General features: G+C 46.5%; 1 protein-coding gene across 1 annotated transcript in view; it reads right to left on the reverse strand.

The window, feature by feature from the left end:
- The window catches only part of VAT1L (vesicle amine transport 1 like), a 137,738-nt gene that overhangs the window by 110,274 nt on the left and 4,584 nt on the right, over nt 1-22,880 (reverse strand). Inside the window, exons 2-3 of the mRNA XM_080829032.1 lie at nt 5,241-5,370; nt 416-631 (exon numbers count right to left, since the gene is read on the reverse strand). Coding sequence (XP_080685158.1) covers nt 416-631; nt 5,241-5,370 — 346 coding nt within the window. The remainder of the gene's footprint in view (nt 1-415; nt 632-5,240; nt 5,371-22,880) is intronic.

A 22,880-nucleotide genomic window follows, 5' to 3' on the forward strand; every position in this document is an offset into this window, starting at 1 on the left:
CAAATGAATAGGGACGTCATGACGATGGGAACAACCCAGAATCCATAGCGATTTATTGAAGAAGTAGGTCATCCACCATTTTGGTGCTCCAGATAATATTGGTAGTGCATGACTAATGAGGCATCGCATAATGATCAGCGTAACAGTCCATTGTGAGACCAATACTGAAACCATCTCTGAGACCCACTAAATCCTAACATGCCATCTCGGAGACCTCTCAGACTCCAGACGCTCATCCTACCCCCAACAAAGTCATCTGTATGAGCTCTGCCACGCACGTGGGCTTCATCCACAACCACAGAGATCATAGCCACTAACAGACATAGCTCACGTAGGAATCTCACTGCCAGCTGGCTCTCAGTCCACTCTCACCATTATGATTTTGAGGAAGAGGAGGCACAACCAACCGACTTACCACGCCGCCACCAGCCGAGTGCACAAGCACAGACATCCCTTCTCGGAGGTTGGCAACTTCAAACAGCATCATGTAGGCTGTGACGAAGTTCATGGGGAATGCGGCAGCCTCTGAGAAGCTCATGTCGTCTGGGATCTTGTAGACAAATTCCACTGGTGTGCAGACCACCTCTGCCCAGGCATTGTAATTGACAAATGCCATGACACGGTCCCCAATCTGGGAATGGGGAGGCACAAGGTTAATGGAAACTTCTTATTCTTTTTTAAAAGATTTCTCAAATCCTTTTTTTTTTTTAAGTTTTTATTTATTTGATGCAGAGAGGGAGAGAAAGAGAGAGAGAGCACAAGCTGGGGGAGTGGGAGAGGGAGAAGCAGGCTACCCGCTGAGTAGGGAGCCTGATGTGGGGCTCAATCCCAGGACCCTGGGCTCATGATCTCACCCAAAGGCAGATGCTTAACCAACTAAGCCACCCAGGCACCCCAAGACTTCTCAAATCCCTTTAAAAACCTAATGGAAACTACAGATTCCTTCCCAGAAAAAAACAAAACAAAAGAAAACAACCAAACCCTCAAATACGCTCACCCTCACCTGCCTCCCAATTCCAAGGCATTCGTGGATGCTCTGAAGCCCATCTATGAAAACTTGCTGGAGGCCACGGAAGCCAGGTTCTCTCCCCCCTTCCCAAGCATAAATGTACAATGTCATCACATCATGCCCGTAGCATGTTAGTGTTGGAAGCTCATTTTACCAACTCAGCCTTGAGTCTCATCTCTGTTTTGGAGTCGAGGAGAACTAAGCCACAAGGAAATTTAAACAGGCAGAGCTGAGAGTAAAATCTACTCTCATTTGTTTTCTGCCACTCCATAGGGATTCCCTGCCAGGCTAGTTTATTGGGGCATTTGCATCAAAGGTTAGCACAGGATTACAGATCACAGTAGACGTGAGATGGGGTACATCAGAGGCGTGTGTAAACCTAAGTGCAGGAGACTGAACGAGAACAACCAGACTTACTTAGAGCAAAACAGGAGGGTGCCATGGGGTATGAAAAACAACCAGCCCTTTTTTGGACATGTATTATACATTAGGCATTGTCCTAAGGGTGTCACGTGTTTTAACTCATCTCATCTTTACAAAACCCCTATGAAGGCATGGCTGAGTACTGTGTTCTTTTTACCAGTTGTTTACATAGCCAGACGTCATGGAAAAAAAAAAAGAAAAAAGCATTCTTTAAAGTGGTTATGATGGATTGCTAAGTTTTTTCATAGCATATCGTCATTAAAGGGAAATAGAAATGAGTGAACCGATGGTAGCAGCTTGTAGGCGCTGCGGAGCGCTGGTGAAGTTGAACCACTCTGCCCTTTGATGTTAGTTGCTTGGACTGTGACTTTCAAACACAATATTCAAATCACTGTGGTCAGAGTGAAGTTTCAGTAAATGAATGGCTTCCATTTACGTGTGCTTTAGTTTTATGTATTTATAACGGAGTCTCCTGTTTTCTCTACAGCTTAGCATTTCTCTTCTTCCCCTTCTTCCCCTACTCGACAAATGACAACAGAAGCCGCCTATGAGATGGGCCCGTAAGAGCTCACATTACAGATGAACGGTTATAGATTTTACAGACATTGAAATGGAGGCCAAGAGAGATGAAGGCACACGCCCAAGGTCATGTAGCTAGGGAGTAGCTGAGACAGGATTTGAGTCTCGAAAGGCTGACTCCAGATACAAATGATTAATCCATCACACTTGGGGTAAGTGCTGCAAAGAAGACAGAGTTCTTTAAGGGTGCACACCAGGTGGACCGACCGCCTCTGGGAATATTAGTGTAACTCTTTACGTTTCTTCCATATATTAGGAAGGGGTCCTTAGGGAAAGTAAGTAACATAATGTACATACAGCATACTTGGCCTGATGCATGCAAGGTGAGGAAAGAACAGTCAGTGTTGCTGATTTCTGCAACCGACTGGTTTCTGGTCTCATGGAACTCACAGGTCAATGAACACACGAAACACAGACCCACTGTGTCTCACAAAGTAGAAGGCACAGCTGTCTAATGAAGGAACCGATGTAAAGGAGAGGCTGTCCCAGTAGCAGTGAGTGTCCCAATCCCTAGAGGGGTTGAAGACCAGCTGCTGAATGCTGGGAATTATCATCTTAAATGTCCAGTCTGCTCCCCGCTTGGACCAGAGGATAGCCAAGTTCTAACACTGGCATCCTCTTCTGCACAGCATGGTGCAAACCCAAAGACACATAGTACTGCGGGGTAGCTGATGGCCCCAGTGTCAACACAGAGGGCAGTGAAGAGTAGTTCAGCCACCTTGACAGTGACAGTCACAGCCATCCCAGCAGGGCTGAGCGCTCCAGGGCTCTCCTTCAGCTTTGCACCATCGCTTCCTTATAAAAATGCCAAGAGTGGTTTAGCCATCACATCAGATCTAGTCTGAGTCCAGAGGTAGGCAGCTTATTATTATTTTTTTTAATATCCTTGTTTCATTTTGTTAACAAAAAGAAAGCGGTGCTGGGTGACGGAGCCCCAATTTTTCCTTTATGGCTGTGCCTCTGGAGACGACTTTGCAAACCTCCCCTGCAATGCATCAGACCAAGAAAGCTATTCACTGTGCTGCCCTGTGATAGTCCGTCTCCGATGTGGTTGAAAATCTCAAGTCAAAATTTCAGGCGGAATATTAGTATCGGTTTTCCCCTAAGTTGCACCCAGACTGGAAACCTATAGGTGGCTTCTGTCATTTGTTTGTACAGCTGAAAGTCACTGGAGGGGGCTGGGGGTGACGGGAGGACTGACAGGAAGTAAGCCGGGCCTAAGCAGCGGAAGAGAGATCACATATAAAGGAAAAAATATATAATCAAGCACTGTATGTCCTCCTTCGAAGCCAAGGCCAACGACATCACTGTCTACTGTTATATTCTAAAATAATGGAGTATTTGTGCAAGGCTCAGGATTAATAGCATGAGGAGTGTGAGCTTCTCCTTCGGGACTAGGTGGAGGAGTGAAGAACAGATACTATTCCTCAGACGCAGCACTGCTGGGGAGAGATGGCGCTGCCTCTGGATCTGTTGCTAACCTGGGGACAGAAAATGCAAAGTCATATGAAAGGAAGGCGGAAGTGCGTTTACGTCTTTCCTAACACTTTTCTGCTGTATTATCTGGAAACCAGTGACAAAAAGACTGATGTGTGGGGTGAGAATTTTCAGACATTCCTCCCAGGGAATTTGGAACATAATCGATATTTTCAGAGGCTATTGAGGCTCAGATGCACTGAGCCTGAGCCGCAGGCTCCAATTCAAGGCCAAGGGCATTTTGGCATTGCCTTTATAGGATTTTCCTTTCTGCATTTAGCTCTGCAGCATTTGCAGGTTGGAACAGGCGTGAAGATCTGGTGACTTGAATCCATGTCCTGTTATCTCTCTGGCCTCATTGGAAACAACTGTACCCTTCTGAACTTCATCTCCAAGGGGATAATAACAACCTTTACCTCTCAGCATTGTGGTGAGCCTGAAGAAGGATGACTCGCCCATGTTTCTGGTTATGGTGGACTCTCAAATGTTAGCTCTGTTCATTTCTCCCTAAGGAAGCACTTAAGTTATGAGCAAGAGCTCTTGGACCTGATTGGCGGCATTGGTTTTTCTCACTCCAAACTGCTGCAATTTTGTGCGATTGATTTGCCCACAGTTTTTCAGTTTTTGGAGACCGGATTCTATTTGATTTGCATTACAGTGGTAGGAAGGGTCATATATCTTTTCATCGATTAAAAATTTTTTATTATGGAGAATTTCAAACACGTACAAAATAGAAAAATATAATAACGCTTTTTATCCACTGCCCTGTTCCCAAAGCCATCAACCCCTGGCCAGTTCTGTTTCGTTGGCGAGTATCTCTACCCTGTGCCTTTAAAAATCATCATTCAAAAATGTCACTTTCCCAGTGTCCAAAAGAATCATTAATAAGGAGCGCCTGGGTGACTCAGTCAGTTAAGCGTCTGCCTTTGGGATCGAGCCCCACAACGGGCTCCCTGCTTAGCGGAAAGCCTGCTTCTCCTTCTCCCTCTGCCTGCCACTCTGCCTGCTTGTCATCGCTCTCTCTGTCAAATAAAGAAATAAGATCTTAAAAAAAAAAAAGAATCATTTATAAGTGATTACTTAAATGCATCAGTTAAGTAGATACTGAAAGGAACCAAATTATGAAATACAGAGGATATTTCTGCCCAACTTCTATGTTTTGTTTTGTTTTTGTTTTTTTAAAGATTTTATTTATTTATTTGACACAGAGAGAGAGATCACAAGTAGGCAGAGAGGCAGGCAGAGAGAGAGGGGGAAGCAGGCTCCCCGCCAAGCAGAGAGCCCGATGTGGGTCTCGATCCCAGGACCCTGAGACCATGACCTGAGCCGAAGGCAGAGGCTTAACCCTCTGAGCCACCCAGGCGCCCCCCAACTTCTATGTTTTGTAGTTGGTTTTTCAGCCTGAGGTGGTGGGAAAATGGGAGCCATGGAGAGGGTGAGGGGTTATGCAAGCCTAGTTAATCCAAGGCCAGATATTCTTGTCAACAGCTGTATTGCATGAATTAAGGGGAAGACACATTTTTCCCTGGCCACTTCACCAGGCTGTCCCCAGGAGCAACCAAGACAGTACACGAGAAAGGCATGATGCATGTGGGAAATCCTATAATTTATAAACATGTTAGTAAAACCTACCAGTGAGATGACAATAATAACACACACCATAGATTCTCTCAGACTTTTTTTTCATCATCTTTTATATCTCAACAGATTCCAAATGGATATGACTTTCTTCCATCATTAGTCAGCACATTACCTCATATCCTTTCACGCTGTCCCCCAGAGCTTCGACAATCCCAGAACACTCAAATCCTGGCACCAGGGGGGTCTTGGGAGGGTTGTCGATGTTCCCCTGTCGCACCATCAAGTCAATGAAATTTAAACCACTGTGAATGGCAAATGTAAAAAGAGAGACATTCAGAATGGAATCCAAGAGAATGCACTTGGCTTGCCTTTTCTTCCGTCCCCTTCTTGGACCTCTCTCCCTTCCCCCACTCCTCTCTCTTCTCTTTTTCTTTTTCTTTTTTTTTTTTTTTATTTCTTGAAAAATATGCCTAATAGTAAGTCATTTGACTGGAAGTCATTAATAAAGCAAAAGCAATTATCTCTACAGACAAGGGATGCTTTCCTGGCAGTTAGAATAGCCATAGCGGACGTTACCCTCCGATGTACAAGGCAGCCCCTTTGTGTTCTCACAGAGCCTGCTTACTCCTACTCTAACAACAGGTGTTGGCTAACCTGGTCATTAGCCATGCTAACATTTCCTCGTGGGGAAAGAATATACTAGGAAGGAGTTATAAGAAGACACATGGAAAGCAGCCAGACACCATGACCATCAGCCAGTCCACGAGAAGAGAGAGCGAAAAAGGACAGATTCAAAAGGTCTCAAAACAACCTCACATATCAGTCAGCACACAAACTCATACCAGCACTGTGCCATCCACAGCACCCATAATGGCAAGTAGGAGCCATCAGGGGACTACATTACATCCAACTGGGGGACTGTAACTGGAAGTAAGATCAAACAGATTGGTGCTGGAGGGTATGTTTCAAAAATCTTAGTTCTCTCTGGATGAGAAAAGGGACCAGGTCTTTTCTATTAACATATTACTTTTGAAATACGTTACTTATCATTAAAATATATTAAGCCAAAAAAATAAAGTAAGATAAAATATATTAAGCCATCCCCTTGGAAAATCATATACTTGATTTTAATGATAACATCTATGCTCCAAACTGTTGTTTTCTTTTTAAGAGCTAGTCTTAGAAACTGCGTTGAACACTCATTTACTAATCAAATGAGAAAACACATATTTTTCACCGGATGTTCTAATGTACTAACTGTTTTCAAAAGCCACCATTCTAAGAAAGACTCAGGTTATAGGGAACAGGCATGAAAACTCCTCGGTCTGGTCCAAGGTCTGGCCACAACTTCTTTTCCAAGCAAGATGACTCGAACCACTTTTGAAACACAGCTTGCCCATTCCTTCCTCAGCCACCTTGGAGCCAAGGAAACATCAAATTCTACCTAGGTCTCCTGGTCATCAGTGTCCCCCACAGAGAATGGGTAACGATGAGGAGGATGACTTCCTTGAAAGGTGGGTTCAAGGGCGGCCACCTTCTCAAAGTTTTCCTGGCCACAGGAAATGGACACATTTCCGAGATGTGCATGTAGACTTCCAGAGATCCTACACTTTGATGGTTAACAGTTCGTAGGGTCATTGATCAACCAAACTGTTCTCCAGTAGCACGGTCAGGTTCTTAAGAGCTCGGAGCGGCCTGGGCACCAATCCCGGTTCCACCACTTTCGCCCACGTCACCTCGGACCAGTTCCTTAGCCTCTGCGAGCCTCCGTTTCCTGGTCAGTGAAGTGCAGGCTACGGTCATACCTGTCTCACAGGGGTGTCGGGAAAATGAGTGACAGGTAAATGCCTAAGCAAGATGCCAGGTACACAGTAAGTATCCAATAAACGCTAGCATTCAGATGTGTATCTTCTCTTGAGAAGGCAGAAGTACATGATACGTTTTAGGAAGACTCCCATTAAACAAGAGTTAAAAACAGTTTCAGAACTGTGATAGGAAAACTTGGCTATACCCATACGCTTCACTTGTGTGAAACAGCCCATTTTCCAACCAACCAAATAAAGCAAGCATCACCGCCTAACAATAAAAGGAATTTCTATGTCCCAGATCAAGCACTCCATCTCGTTTCCTGCATATTTTAGCTCAGTGTTTCCCTTTGTGTGAAAACCTATGATTTCCCAAGACCCTGATGGAGCAGTGCCAGAAGAAATTACTTGACAGTTCTATAAACCTGCTAGCCCCCCTGGAGGTCGCATCCTAGACACTTGTCATGCTGTTCAGTCGGGCCGCCTTGGACCCCCATCCAGCATGACGTGGGCATACTGTAAGCTGAGAGCCAGCTGCGCACATCCACCGAGAAAGGCCAAGCAAGACCGACTTTAGAAAAGCCCGTAGCATCCCATTTCCGCAGTGAGACAAGCAGGGATTCTGCTGGGGTCATGGAGAATGCCGCCTGTCGTCAGGAAAGAAACAGGAAGTGGGTATATTCCAGGGGATGGGGGATGGGCCAGTGTTCATGCCCACACAAAGAGTGGTGAACATTTATTAATGGCGTACCTTTACATGCTGTACCGGACCTAGTGCAGGGTGCCCGTCCACGCACCTGCTCCTGAGATGGATACAGCGAGCCTTTACTGAGGGTTCAGTTTGTGGCAAGAACTGTGCCAAGTAGTTTACTTTCATTATTTAAGACTCAACAATACTCCTACGAGGTCCGAACTATCACACCTATGGTTCAGATGAGAAAACAGAGACTGAGCAAGAGGAAGTAACTTGCTGATGGTCTCACCTTTCGAAATGGTCAAAGTCAGGATCTGAATGCAAGCAAAGTCTAGAACTTGAACGCTTACATACAGCATCTCTTCATGGGAACCTCACCTACGGCCCTGGCTGAAGCGACGTGTCCTAGGGGCCATGTTTATCACTTATCTCTCGACAGCGGATTGCACCAGTGGTGGGTCCAAGGTTGGAGGAGTGGCCATGTCTAACCTAAGCAGGAATCCATTGCTTCTTATGAGTGTTCTCTCCAAAATTCTGAATTAGGAAACACATATCAATAAAAACAACTTTTCATCAGGAAGGACATCAGAAGATAAAATTGAGCTCGAGGGCCCCATTGACCTGCGCTCTGGGAAGGCAGAAGTGAAAAAGCCAGTATGTAGGGAAATTAAAGGGAAAAGACTTGGAAGAGCAACAGAAGCAACCCAGCAGCCTGCCCCAAGGTGGGCTTCCCAGATTTCGGTGCCAGGTTGCCAAGAGTGAGAATGTCCAGTCTCCATACTTGGGGCGGCCCAGGCCCGGTGTGCCTCCTGCCCTCTGATTCAAGAATTCTGTTGCTACTCTACACCTGTCTTTAGAACAGAACCCCTTTGTTTGGGTTACGTGTGTGGTCCCTATCTCACGAAACCAAAAGACACAAAGTAAAACAAATACTGTAATCAATAACCCTAAATCATCCACTGGACAGACATTATTGACCTCATTTTTTTTTTTAAGATTTTATTTATTTATTTGACAGACAGAGATCACAAGTAGGCAGAGAGGCAGGCAGGGGGGGCGGGGAAGCAGGCTCCCTGAGGAGCAGAGAGCCTGATGCGGGGCTCGATCCTAGGATTCTGGGATCATGACCTGAGCCGAAGGCAGAGGCTTAACCCACTGGCACCCTGACCTCATTTTTTTAAAAAACAAAACCAGTGACACTGTGCAGAGATAATAAGTTTATTGGCCCAAGGCCACACAGACAGTGAAGTGTGAAACCATGGACTTCAGCGGGGGTCTAACACTTTTCTTTTGCTAAACTATACATATTCTTAATTATAGTTTCCAGTATTCTCTAAGATAATCTGATTTTCACTGAGACATTGTTTGGGGATGGCAAGGACTATTTTCGTGACCCGGGCTCACATAGAGGGTAAGCTTCAGATTTCTCTATTACCTAATGCTTATATGGTTCATAAACATTTAAGATTGTTGCAAAAAATATATATATAAATAAATAAAATAGTGCTGGAAAGTGCTTAATAAAATGTTCTGCTAGGTAATCTTTTCTCAAAGATTACTATAATTTTAATAAAGAACACCTTAATTTGTTCCTCCCATACTGTTACTCCAAGGCTATATTTAAAGGGTTATTACCAAGACATTGCAGTCTGAAGGAATGAAGACGGGTTTGACAAAGGGACCCTCAAAATCTCAAAGAAAAGGATGAGAGACGTGATAGAAGACACAGGGAAATGTGGGGTAGTCCCTTTACAAAATTACACTCTGTTACGTCACAGGACAGTGCAGTTTGCAATGTGCTTTCACACACATCTCATGAAGCCTTGTAACAATCCCAGAAAGGCAACAAGTGTGTATGTTATTATTCCCATTAAATAGATGTGAATAACGAGACTCCTTAGATAAGAAACCTAACTTGTCAAAGACAACACCAATTAGCACATGGCAGAGCTGAGACTTGAATTGAATCAAGGTCTTCACACTCCTTGTTTATTGTGTAACCCCGACACCATGAACTCTTAGATATAAGTAGATATGGTCATCCGTGCACGGTGGGGCCTTGGCTGAGCCTTTGAGGCCCTCCCCGGGTCTCTCAAACTGTTTACTTGGTGCTCCTTTGTCCTGCGTGCTCTCCTTAAGATAGTATCAAACCAAAGTTTAGGTAAATGGGGGGTAGGGGGAAGGGTGGGGTGACTGGGTGGTTCAGTTGGTGAAGCATCTGTCTTCAGCTCAGGTCATGATCCCAGGGTTGTGGGATTGAGCCAGGGTCCTGGGATCAAGATAGGTGTTGGGCTCCTTGCTCAATGGGAAGCCTGCTTCTCTGCTTCTCCCTCTGCCTCTGCTCCCCACCCCCACCACCTCACTCTCTCTCTCACATAAATAAATTTAAAAATCTTAAAAAAAAAAAAAAAGCTTAGGTAAACAGGAAGGGATACTTGGTGGTCTTAGAAAAAGACACTGATTTGGGATGCTTAGGTTGTACTTAGAAGGAAGGCAAGCCAGCCATAGTCTCTATACTTTATTTTCTGCTATCTACTAAGTGAGGGATGCCAACCCTGTAATGTGTCATGAGAGAGGTTTAGCTGCCCTCATTGTACGTTCTGCTAGACTCAACAAATGTTTCTCCGGTGACGATGCTGTTGCATGTATTAACACGTGGACCATTTCAGTCTCCGTTTTGTGCACGAGGAAGGAGAGGCACGGACAAGATGAAGTGCCTTGCCTGAGGTTGTATAGTTGGTGACAGAACTGGGATACGAGCCCTTTTCATACGACTTCCAATCCTGCGCTTTTGACTGCTGGGGCCGTCACTCTGTTAACCAAACACCATGGTGGACTAGTCTGTATTCTTGTCCTCAAGGCTCCTGGTCTGGAAGCTGTCCGTTGCTTTTGGATATGCTAATAATACTGAAGAAGACACAAGTGATTCGTTACAGGACACCACTGAGCGGACAATGGAAGAACCAGCTATAGTTTATTAACTTTCCAATTTGAAATGAAATTGGCCCAAAGACATTTAGCCAAAAAGAGGCAAGGAGATATGGAGAGGTTCTCCTTGTCTTTTATTCTCTAGGTGAAAGGAAGGGAGGGGGTGTTTATATGGAAGGATTGTAGATCTCCTGCCTCTTAGTTCGTTCCTCTGGTTGTCGGGACCCTCAGCACTGGCCATGAGACTCCAAACATTGTCAGACCAGCACACAGAGAACAGTGTGATGAAAATCTCCCTCTTCCAGCAGCTTACTTCTGTTGACACAGATCAGCAGAACTCCATCATACATTCTGATCTCACACCCGACAGAAATCCCAAGTATTGCCTCGTCATTGATTCAATTAAGAGACGGCCAGTCCTCTTCAGAAACCTGTTCTTTGACCTATGAGGGAATATTGTTGAGCATATCATTTGTTACGGGATACATTTGCTTCTTTATGAAGACAGGAATATCCGCACAAGGACTGGTTTGTATGGATCTTCCAATCCCAGCAGTTTATAAGCTCATTATATTCCTTTCTTTGCATTGGCTCGTAGGAAGCTCCAAGCCAGATTTGCAGCACTCCCCCTGCCCTTATCCAGCTGCAGGACGTTATGGTCTTTGTTCTCTCTGTCATCCTAACACTCAACTTCATCTTAACTTTCTGAATGCTTTGGAGTTTCCATGTCAAGAAAAAATAAAAAAAATCTTAGGGCGCCTGGGTGGCTCAGTCGTTGTGTCTACCTTCTGCTCAGGTCATGATCCTGGGGTCCTGGGATTGAGCCCCACATTGGGCTCTCTGCTCAGCAGGAAGCCTGCTTCTCCCTTTCCCAGTCCCCCTGCTTGTGTCCCCTCTCTCGCTGTGTCTATCTCTGTCGAATGAATTTTTTTAAAAAATCTTAAAAAAAATAATCTTAAACTATAATATAATGCATCTCAAACTTTATTATGGCTTGTTAATGGAGGGCTTGTTAAAACACAGATTGCGGGGCCTTCCTGCTGAGTTTCTGACTCAGCAGGTCTAGAGTGAGGTCCACGACTCTGCATTTCTAGCAGGTTTCCAGGTGACGCCGCTACGGCTGATCTGGGGACCACTTAGGGAACTGGCTGCAGTATCCTTTCTTTTTAAGCTACTTCAAGTCCTTTTTGGAATGAGGCAAGGTAAAAATTAATAGACGATGATTAAATAGATAAGAAAATGGAAAGCTCTCTCACTGTCCTCCAGGGCCCTTGAATTTTTTGATCCTGGTCCAAAGGATTATACGTATCCTTGTGAAATGCAGTCTTACTAGATTAGCCTCATTATGCCAATTTGTCTGGCTCTTTTTGGATCCTCATTCTTTCATCCAAAAAACTGGCTCTTCCTCCCAAATTTGTATCCTCTGAAAATGTGGTTATCACACCACTAACGCCTATACCCAAACTGCAAATAAAAATAGAGGTTGTCACGTTCTTGGTGACTTAGGGTTTTTGTGAAGATCATGAAAGACATCATGGGAGGGAATCTAAAACATAGGACTAACCGACATGTTTTAAGCCTCTTGAAGTCATGAGCTCCTACGTTCTCTGAAACATGTCCAACACCCTTTGAATTCACGTGTAACCAGTACTCACTCAGTGAGACCATGTTCTTTCATAGGGCTTTGTGACAGTTGGAGGGCCCCCTCCCCACCAGAAACTGGCAGATATGTGGAAACCCGCATTCTGGTTTCTCTGAGGATGGGGCATGGGGACGAAAGGAATTATCTGTGGCTAGATAACATTTCGGGGATACTTATCACATAGCAGGCATGGCGTTAAGTGTTTTAGAAGCATAATTTTTACAACGATAAAAACAATGCTAGGGGATCGCTCATATTACGACATTTTACAGGAACAAAACCAAGGTACACTGAGGTTCCCGAAGCCAAGGTGCGAAAGCAAATAATGTGAGTCCAGGGCTGTGCTTTTGGCTACTGGGCTTTGCTTCTGAGAGAGCATCACTCAGATTTCCCAGCTCCTTGACTCATCTGTCCCATGGAGCACTTCCTACCTCCTGAGCGTATCCTAAGGCTTGGCTCCCCGGAGTGAACAGGGGGCCTCGAAACGATAAAAGCTGCTTACAGTACGGCATGATGGGTGGCTTTATAGAGGATAGGCAAGAGAGCTCACACAGCTACCAGACATACGCTGTCCCACAAGATCACCATGAAGTCAGGACACTGACCCCCAGAAAAGAGTCCCCCAGGAATTGTCCTGGTTGTCCTCTGCAACCACCGAAGCTAAATGTAGATCCTTAGCTTTAGCCCTCTGGCCCCCTCTCAAGTGAGCTGCTTGAAATCCCTGAGCCTTTGTTTACTCATCTCCAAAATGGGGTAGCAAGCTGCTCACCGTGCAGGGTATTGGTGTGGATGGTGTATGACAGGGCATGTGACACAGAGCACCTCACGCACAGTGAAATACTCAATAAACGTGAGCTGCTGGCATTGTCACCCTCCCACCCCCTCACCTCCACCATCACAACACAAAGAAGGTGTCACAGGTCAGGTTTCCTGGGAAGCAGCCTCTGAGCCCGAGATTAGCAGGCAAGGAGGTGTGAGGGGGAGACCTCCAGAAACAATACCCATGCGCTCCTGAAGGCAGCTGGCTGAGTAGAGGAAGAAAGTTTGACACTGATGTGGTAGTAAAAAAGACTCAGTTTATCCACAGAAAGTTCCAGAGCTGGGATAGTCCCTCATGTCATCGTGAATCAAGGCCAGGGGACAAGGCCTTCATACCCTCACATCAGCTAGTCCCGCATAAGAGCTGCCCCCTGGAGAGAGAGCACAGGGGCACCGCCAGGAGGGGTTAGCCACCATCACTCCAGGTCCTGGGTCCTCAGAGGGGTTCTGGGTGGTGTACCCAATATCCACTGTAAGACGGGAGGCACATTCTTCCTTTTCTAGGTTTTATTCCCTTGTGGGCACAGAGCAGCTGTCACTGATGGTACATATTTATGGAGCTCCTTTGTATGGTGGCCCCTGAGGAGGAAAGGTCCAGAGGTTTTATAACCAATGGAAGAAAAGAGAATGAAATCTTTAAGCCAGGACCTGAGAAAATAAGAGGAGAGGGAAAGGCAGGCATTGAAGGGAGCACAGCACCCAGGAGGGGACAGACCTAAGAAAGACGAGAAAGGGTTAGGCAGATGGATTGTCAGAATACTTGGGAAGGTTCCTGAAAACTAGGAGTTCGGGGCCTTCTATGGGTCTGTGGGAAGTCGGAGGTCACAGAATGCTGGGAGGGACGCGGCCGTGGAGGAGAACACTGTCAGACTCCGGGTGGGAAGTGTGGAATTCCCTCGGCTTGGGGAGTGTCCACAGGCGCCTCGGCCAGCTCCCAGAGCACCAGGAAGGAGGGCCAACCGTGAGGCTGTGCTCCGAGCACAAGCCGCACCCGGAGGGGGAGGTGCGCCCTCCTTACACTGCACTTCTCCTGCTGCCGCTGTGTTCATCAAAGTATTTAACTCCCAATCCAAGCGGGGGCAAAGAAGCAGATGTCTGAGTCATTCCTTCATCTCCCCAGTGCTGACATTTCTGTTTTTGTTTCTTCATCCCAGCTGATAACTTGAGAAAGCCCAGGACAATAGGCCTTGATCTCAGAAAATCTGGCTTCCAAATTCTTCTTTTTTTCTTTTTGGGTTTGTGTAAGCACCCGTTCTGTTATCTCAAGACTGATAGCAATCTGTTAGGGGAGGGGAAAAAAACACTCATTGTCTAAAACAAGGACACCTCTTAACGCAGATTTCAAATGGCGCCTCTCATTGGAGAGCAGCCAGAATTGTCCTGGATGGACCTCAGGAGAGAGAAGCCACCTGTGTGCCATCAGCGGTGGGAAGGTTGGAAGTAATGCTCAGGCTCTGCTCTCCCCATCACTGGCCTGTGGTTCCTGACACAGGCCCCCCACATCTGGCTCCACCGTGACCCTGCCCACCCTCTCTAACCACTGTTTTCAGATAAACAGACCACTGCCGGCCATGTGAGACACACAGAGCTCCCTGGCACTTTTGATGTCCTTTGTAATCTACCATTTTGCTTACGAAGTCAATAATACTGTTGTTGCCCCCGTCCCCCCGCCCACTGTTCCTGATCCACAAATTATAGATGATGACGAGGGCAGTGTAGTCTGGGCTAGTGTTGTACATGTCTGTTTCATTCCCTCTGAGAGAGGAAATATATGCCAACCCTATGTCCAAATTAGTATTCAAAACCTACTTCAGTAGTATTCCGAAAATGGAACCAAATGGCCAGTGATTGAAAATCGAAATATCAAGAGCCAGCTTTCAGCAGAAGCAGAAAAGTATGGTACTGATGGGTCCAAAACAAGCTCTCCTTGATGCCAAGACTAACCCCTTGATTTCTGGACCTGGAGTTCCTCATTTACTCTCAGCCTCTCCTGGGGACACAGCAGGTATTTGTTCCCGAGAAGGTTCCTAAAAAGGTTAAAATCTCTGTGTTCCATAGTTAGATGTTGATGGAGTCTCTGACTTCAAACAGGCATCTGGCAGTGGTTGGTTATGTAGAACATTCAGTCTAATTCCCTTTAAATTCAGCAGCCCCTCCACCCCTGGGGGCTTGCCTCAGCATGAATGTTACAGCGGTGACAATGGTGGCTCTCCTTCCCAGGAGTTCAGAGATCAACAAATAAGTGACTACATGGTGTGACACTCCCCAAAACAAGAGATGGTACAAGGGTCATAGCTCGCACAGAGAGGGCAGTTCCTAACTCGCTTTGCAGGAATCCCCATTTGCAGGTGTCCCCAGAGACATATCACTTAGGAAGGGGTGTATCCTTTGCTCCTGTTCTCCCAAACTCTTTTTTCTCATCCCACCTCTCAGCGGCAGGGAGAAGGCAGTTGAGAAGGCAGAGTCAGACAGTGCAAAGCGGTTCCTGCTTAACGTCTCACTGGCGACCCAGCAGGGTGAGGGCCCCATAGAGAAACAGTCCATTTTGGCTTTAACATGACAGTGATCCCCTAAGTCATCACTACTGATAAAAACAGTGTTTAGTGAAAGAGTGGTTTCAGTACGAAAAGATAAGGTGAAGACTAGAGCTGCAAATTACCCAGCTGGATATTCTGCAGTGGTAGAAATGTCTGCATCTGTGCTGTCCAACCACTGGCCATATGTGGCTACCAAACACTCGACATGGGGCCAGAGTGATGAGGGAACTGAACTTTTAAGGTTAGCTAATTAATATTTAAGTGGGATTATCCTAAGAAGGAGGTGGTAGCAGAAGCACGACCCTGCTGTCTTCCCCATAGACTCTGAGCAACTCCGAGGCAGGGCTGGTCTTAAAACCCACCTCTCTGTGCTCACTGCTTAGCACGGGGTGTGTTCTGGTCTTGTAAAAGCAATGCGTCCACGGAAGGTATCTGTGGGAAAATAGCTAGGAGTGATCCAAGCTCTTCCCTTCCTTCTTGCTGAAGGGGATGACCTCGGCCATGCAGCCTTGGCGTGTACGCTGGTGTAGCAGGAAGGAGGGGAACGGACAGGATCAAAGTCCTACTTGATTGATGTGCTTGGGAAGAGCAAAGATTTACTTCTGGAAGATAAAAGAAGAGGCGTGAAAGGGGAGCAGAGATAAATGTGTAAGACAGGAGATCCAAGGGCGGGATTTGAGAGTCTGGGGGAGTCTGAAGAGTAGCGGGGGGCCAGTCTGGAGGTTAGCAGGAGGCCCAGGGGGGATGGAGATGTGGAGAGGAAATTTTTGAGAGGATTTTCTCTGGAGCACAAGTGGATCCAGCTTTGGTGTTTTCCAAAGGACTCCGTAGAATCTGACAGTGCTTTGAAATTATTTTGGAAGTTGGGCTTCTGTTGGAGAGTGAACAGACCCAACTACATCAAGGGTACAAAAGGGAAGAAGAAAAATAGGAAAAGCAAAGACAATGTTAAAAGAGCAAAAGCAAGAAGTCGAGTCTCCTGCAAGTGCTGTTGGCGGAGGACCGAGAGCTTGGGGCTCCGAGGGAGTAGGAGGGTGAAAATTGCCTTTGCTGTTTACCTCCTACGGAAGAGCGGTCCCAGAGGAAAGACCCCTCTGCAGTCGCACACCGAAGGCTCTCCACGATCTGAAGGCAGAGAAACCCTTCCAGAGGGTGGGCGCGTGACTAGCCGCATTTCACGTCCTGCGGTCCGGCTGCAGAATGCGGACTCAGAGCTTATTACTAGGTCCCCAATAAGTCCTATGTCAGTGAGTTTAGCGGGGAGGGTAAAAAAGTATCCATTTACAAGATCACTCAGACCAGTCACAGGAATAATATAAAATTAATAGCTCCCCATGAGCTGATGGAACTAGGTGGAGTGTGGACAAATGAAAAACAATTGTTTCTGATCTTAGACAAGGAATCTTTTTTTGAATAAAAAAGGAAAGTCTAATAAATAAATAAAATCTTAAAAAAAGTAAAAAGGAAAGTCTGTCACTTGATGGAGAGTCTTTTGGAAGAAGCCGGTGTGTGGGCTTTGGGAGGAAGGAGAGGGGGCTGTAGAGTACAACAGGCAGCAGAGAAAGCCTCATCAGCGTTCAGTGTGGGACTCAAGGCTGTCGGGGCCAGTGGAGGTACCCCACTATGGATCTGTCTGCATGAAGAGCAGTTAAGCCTTTTGGGGGAAAGAAAAAAAAAATCATCCAACCGTGAGTTGGAGAATATGAGTAAATCAGGATGAAGCCACAGTGGCAATACAAGGGTGGGCAGGGTGGGAAGGGAGCGGCTTGATTGTGATGTGAAATCACCCTTCCTCTTTGAGTCTAGGACAGAACAGTGGAAAATGGGTATAAAACCCGGGAAGATGAAGCCCTGGAGAGAGAGAAACCTGGCTCAATCAACATCAGCTGTCTTTGTCTAATTAGTTGTGTGATCTTTAGCAAGTTCCCTCACTTCTTTGATCCTATGTCTTCATCTGTGAAATGTTCTGTATCATAGAAATGCCTATAAAACACTTAGCATAGATACTCAATAAAGGCCATTATGATAATAGCGACGATAAGTAATTAACCAAAGAGTGTTACATTTATTAGCTCTGAACAGCAGAGGCCTGAATACATAAGGTGGCATAGGCTGCTTTTAACCTAAACAGGTGGAAAGGATGCCCACGGCCCTAAGCAGAGGGCCACACCACCCGGGACGGAGAGGACATGGGAAACATGGTGGGGTGGCTCCAGGGTGTGGTAGGAGGGACAGAACAGGGCAAGAGGAGGGGGTCAGAATCAGTGGAGCAGCCACAGGAGAACTGCCTGTGTCGGGGCCGGAAACCCTTGTGCCCACCTGGCAGGTGTGGAAGGGGAAGGTCCTGAGACCTACCAAGGAAGGTAGGAACAGAGTTATGGACATACTATACTGCTTGTTTTAAAAAGATGGTTTTTTTCCCCCAGTAGTTTGAAATAATGCATTTACTTTCCAGCTTTACCGAGACGTAACTGACCTATCCCATTGCATGAGGTGAAGGTGCACAATGTAACGATGGGGTATTTATGCATATTGGGACATGAGCCGCCTAAGTCTGGTCAAATACTGTCTCAGTGTCCAGCCTGCTGACACCCGGGTCCCCAGTTGGACACACGGGACAGGCATGCTTGAGTCAGTCCTCCTGGAATAACAGTCCCCAGACGCAGCCCACAGGGTTCTCTCCAAGATCCCTGGCCTCCCGCACTCGGTGCTGCGGGATGTCAGTGAGCAGAAAACGACAGAGCATCTTGCGAAGTCAGAGATCGCACACTTCCCAGCTAAGGGCAAGTAGTTATTAGAGAATTCAAAAAGCAAACGTCCAGTTTCGGGAGAACAGATGGTATCAAGGACAGGTGAAACCAAACCGTCAGCAAACAGCTCCTTCGGCATCCTCTCAAGCCTCCCCTCCAAGCCCCGCACGCTGGAGGGATGGAGGCCCCCTGTCAGAGGAAGCTGAGGGGACAGAAGGGAGCTCGAAGCCACACGGGCGTGGACCGGCTGCCGCCTGTATTAGGCAAGTCAGTACTGATGCTATGGTAACTTCTGTAGAAAGCTACACCTAACATTTGGGGGGAAAGTTGGTAAAGTTTTCGTTCATTCCCCAGACATTTATTGAGTGCCTACTGTTAACCAACCACCAGGCTTGGTGTTCACCAGTTAAATGATAATAGAGCAAGTTTCTAGAACTTCCAGGATTATCAACAAGATTTAAAAGACAGTGGGCCTCCAAGCTGAAAATATGATATATGTCATTTTCTAAATTGATGCAGTCACTCTGTGCTGAGACTGTAAGGTCCCAGGATAGGGAACAGAGCTGGCTTCTCCAGTCCCATCTCTGATTCGTCACTTTTTATGGTGAAGATTGAACTCTCCCAGCCCCCACAGTGGCTACCATTTTGATTAGTTCTCACCCCTGTCTTCTGTTTTTGATTGTGTTTCTCACCCTTGTCTTCTGTTAACTGCCTTCCATTCCTTTCAGAGTATCTACCCACCCCACCCCCAACACACACATACATGCTCACTTCGTGTGTTCCTAGTAGGGCAATCATTATGCTCCATCCTTCAGGGTAGGAGGATACGAGATGCAAACATGGCCAAGCCCGTCATTCCCTTGGGTCAGGCAGAGAAAGAGAGATCCAGAGACTGGTTTGGGATTCACAAAGGGCCATTAAGATTCCTTCCTTGATATTCAAAAATTGGGAAAAAAAGTTGGGGCTCTGCATTGGGCCTTGCTAACCTTGCATGAGCCATCTGCGGCAGAAGGCCACCATGTCTCCTAGTCTCAGGAAGGAAGCTCATTGCAGGAGGAGCCCATGAAGCTCCCTTGTGAGGAGAAGACAAAACATGGAAGGGAAGAGGGGAGAGCCTAGAAGGCCAGAGACAACTTCACCATGATGGTTGGCATGACTGAAATAAAGGAAAGAGAAGTCAGAGCAGAAGTGACTGGTCTTCTTTTTGAAGATCTCTGTTCTTGGCTCAGCTTCTGGCACACAGTAGGAGCACAGTACATCTTGGCTCCATTTCCTCTCTTGTTCCTTCAGGAATTCATCTGAACCTTCTTGCATATGTCAAGGCGCAATGGCACATCCTGTCCAGGCCATTTTTGACATAAGGATCTTGTACCCTTTGGAGTCTGAATAGGGACTCCATCCAGAAGACTTCATGAAGTATGGAGGGACTTTGTAATGTCCTATTCTTTGTGTCTCCTCCCTACTACTCCCTACCACTAAGACATATTTAACATATTGTGACAAGGACTTCATTCAACAAATATTAAATATATCACCATTATTAGATACTTTAGACATATTATCTCTTTTTAGCCTCCCACAAAAAAGTACCCCATAGGTGCTGTAATTATACCCACATTACAGATGAGCAAACTGAGACGATAAAAGCTGAAGACATTTTCCTAAGGTTGGACAGGTTGCTAACACCATCAGATCCAAGATTGGAATTCAGGTCTGTTTCACTTCAGACATTAACTATAACCAAAAAGCATCCTTCCTTTCATCTTGTCTGGGTGTGTAGTCCATGCCAGCCCAAGAAATGAATCATTATCGTTCCCCTCACAGAAGATAATGATCCTGCCTTGGGCTCTGGGGACTACAGCCATTTAGACAAGTCTGGAGTAAGAGGGCCCAATGCTTTCACTTCCCAAGGGGGTTCTGTCTGGGAAAGCCCTGTTCAGCACGCTCCTGGCTCCAGAACAATGCCAGAGGGGTGAGGCGTAGCCGAGGGTCAAGGGTCACTGACAGACCGGGACTGAGGACAGAAGCTGACTGCGTGTTTTCATCAAGAAAATATCACGTTCAAAGATGAAACCGACTCCTTCATTGAAGCACATATTTTGTCTCCTGGGCCTTCAAACATTAAATTTACTCATTTTAATACCGTAGCTCCAACTGATTTTCTGTGTGAGATCACACACAGAGGAATCAAACTAATTTGAGATTACACGCCTGCTGCCCTTTTCCTATGAAGAGGCTCCTCTTGTATCTAATTAAACTTCTTCTTCTATGACAAATGCCAAGGTGCCAAAAAAGATCCCTATTAAGAGAAATATCAGGAACTTGGGGTCATGGGGGTGCCATTCTCCCATGCCTGGGTGAGCTCTGTTGTCAGCGTTGAATGCCAGCGATGGACCCGAAGGTCGTGGGATCTGGGTTCCTCTGAATGAGAGGGAACCAAACTCCAGAGGCTGTACTGTTCTGCACCCCAGCTACCCGAGAAATCATGCTGCCACTCATGTGGATCAGTCCAGATCCATTCCAGCCCTGGGACTGAGACTCAAAAGCCAGCGCCCTGCTCCCCGGTGCCAGTGTAGTTTGGGAGAACAGCAGGACCAAGGGCCAGAGGCCGGCATCCACTTCCACCTGTCTCTTTACAGCTTGAGTGACTGCGGAGGGGAAGAACCTTTCCTGAATACCCACTGTGTGCGAGGGATAGTCAGCACTGTATCAGCTAGTCTTCCTAACACAAAAAACAGTAGGTGTAATTACCAAAATGAGGATGTGGGCAAGTTGAAAGTCCTCTTTGACTAAGATCACACAGCCACGGTGAGGCAGAGTTCAGGTCTGGACTCAGAACTCTTGGAGCTTCTCGCTCTTTCCACCTTAGCTCTGAGTCCCACTTTCCTCTCTTGGAAAGTAGGCATGATAACCTAATGGGGTTATGAGGGTCCGATGTGATGGGCTTTGTTGCTCCAAAGATGGTGCAAGGAGAGGGTAGGATGAGCGTGATTATCAGTCATTGCTCCCTTTGCCCGTCACGGGCCACCTGCTATATAATTAAGATCTGGCCACTATTTATGGGAACCTGCTGTATGCCAGATGTTCTATGAGATGTTCTGTACTTCCTTTTTCTATGAAATAGAAGCACTGATTCTGGGCTTCCTTTCTTCCTCCAGTTGCTGGGAGGGCAAGAAGTCCATCCCATTATTGGATAAAGAGCAGACTTGGTCACTATCGCCAGCCCTCACCAGGGAGGACCCAGTTCATGGGCAGATGCAAACTTCCATGAATAAGTAAGATCCCTAAAGTAGCATCTCCATCTCCTTGTCACCAAGTGGGGCTCAGAGTGAGTCAGCACAGAGTCATCCCTTCCTGTCAAATCCTGACATCTGTATCCAACGGAGTGATCCAGAACATCTTGTTCCCACCTCCATGCAGAGAGGCTCCTGGCTTGGGTACTAGGGACCCTCCAAGCAGTTTCTCAGCTTTACAAATGTCACTGTCACTTAACCTTACGCGCTCCACTTGTTTATTTGAATACACAGGGGAAAGATGATATTGGCCATGTTTCATTAGATTGGCCGTATCGGTGACACTTTAACACTGTGCCATTTGAGGGTATTCCACAGTCAAGTCGTCAATGTAGCGATAGCCCAGTGGAGCGAAGAGGGCAGAGGAAGGAACCTGAATGTCCTCAGTGGATCCAAGGAGTGGTGATTTTGTTTAATCAGCATGGGCATTCTGCACCAACAGTCCTAGCAATTTGATCTTAAGTAGAACTCTAAAGGGTCCCGTCCGTCAGCAATGGAGGGACATAGGTGTGGTTTAGAAATACAATGGCCATTTTGGGAGGGCGAGATGGCACTGTACCATTTTGAGTCTTATCATTTATACTTTGAATCAGTCAAACGCAAGCATGGTTCTTTGTATTCCTGAATCCAGACTTGGGGCCTGTCTGCCTCTCTGTACCCCTGGGTCTCTCAGGCCTTTCTCTGTTGTGCCTTTGTCACTGAGTCTTTCTGATTCTCCCAAACGTAAGGAGTCCAGAAACAGGCCGACTTGGATTAGTGGTTTGAGATCATCCCATGTCTCTGAATGTCAGCTTCTCATCTTTAAAGTAGAGACAGTGATACTGATATTGTTGAGTTGTCGTTAAGATAAACTGGAACTAAGTACACAGCAGGGAACTCAGTGTGTGGCTGCTAACAAGTGCTCGGCAAATGTTAGTTCCCTCCCCTAGCCCAATGCGTGCCACCCCTGTGACATGTTAGAGTCCCACCGTGGGTTGGCTTCCTTTAGTGTGGCCTGCCCTCAGCCCATTTTCAGGTCAGCCAATAGAGCCATGACCGGCTGGGACCATTTTTCATCCAACTGCTCTCGTTCTAGCAGTTTCATGTGGCCTCTCTCTGTAAATCAGTCTGGGGAAAATAAATGTCCCCAGTCCATTAGTGCCTTTCCATCACAAGCCAATCTGAGCCACAAACCAGACAAGGCTTGTTAATGGCCACTTAAATATATTTCTGCAGCTCAGCCTGGAGACCCTCGGCCTCAAATCCTCCTAGCTTCCGTCCAAGAGAAGTCTCACTGTGACAAGACTTCTGGCAGCAAAGGCGTAGACCTGACCCTTAGCAGTTATGGGGGGGGACCATGTACCC

This window comes from Martes martes (assembly GCF_963455335.1).
Source record: "Martes martes genome assembly, chromosome: 17".
Classification (NCBI taxonomy): domain Eukaryota; kingdom Metazoa; phylum Chordata; class Mammalia; order Carnivora; family Mustelidae; genus Martes; species Martes martes.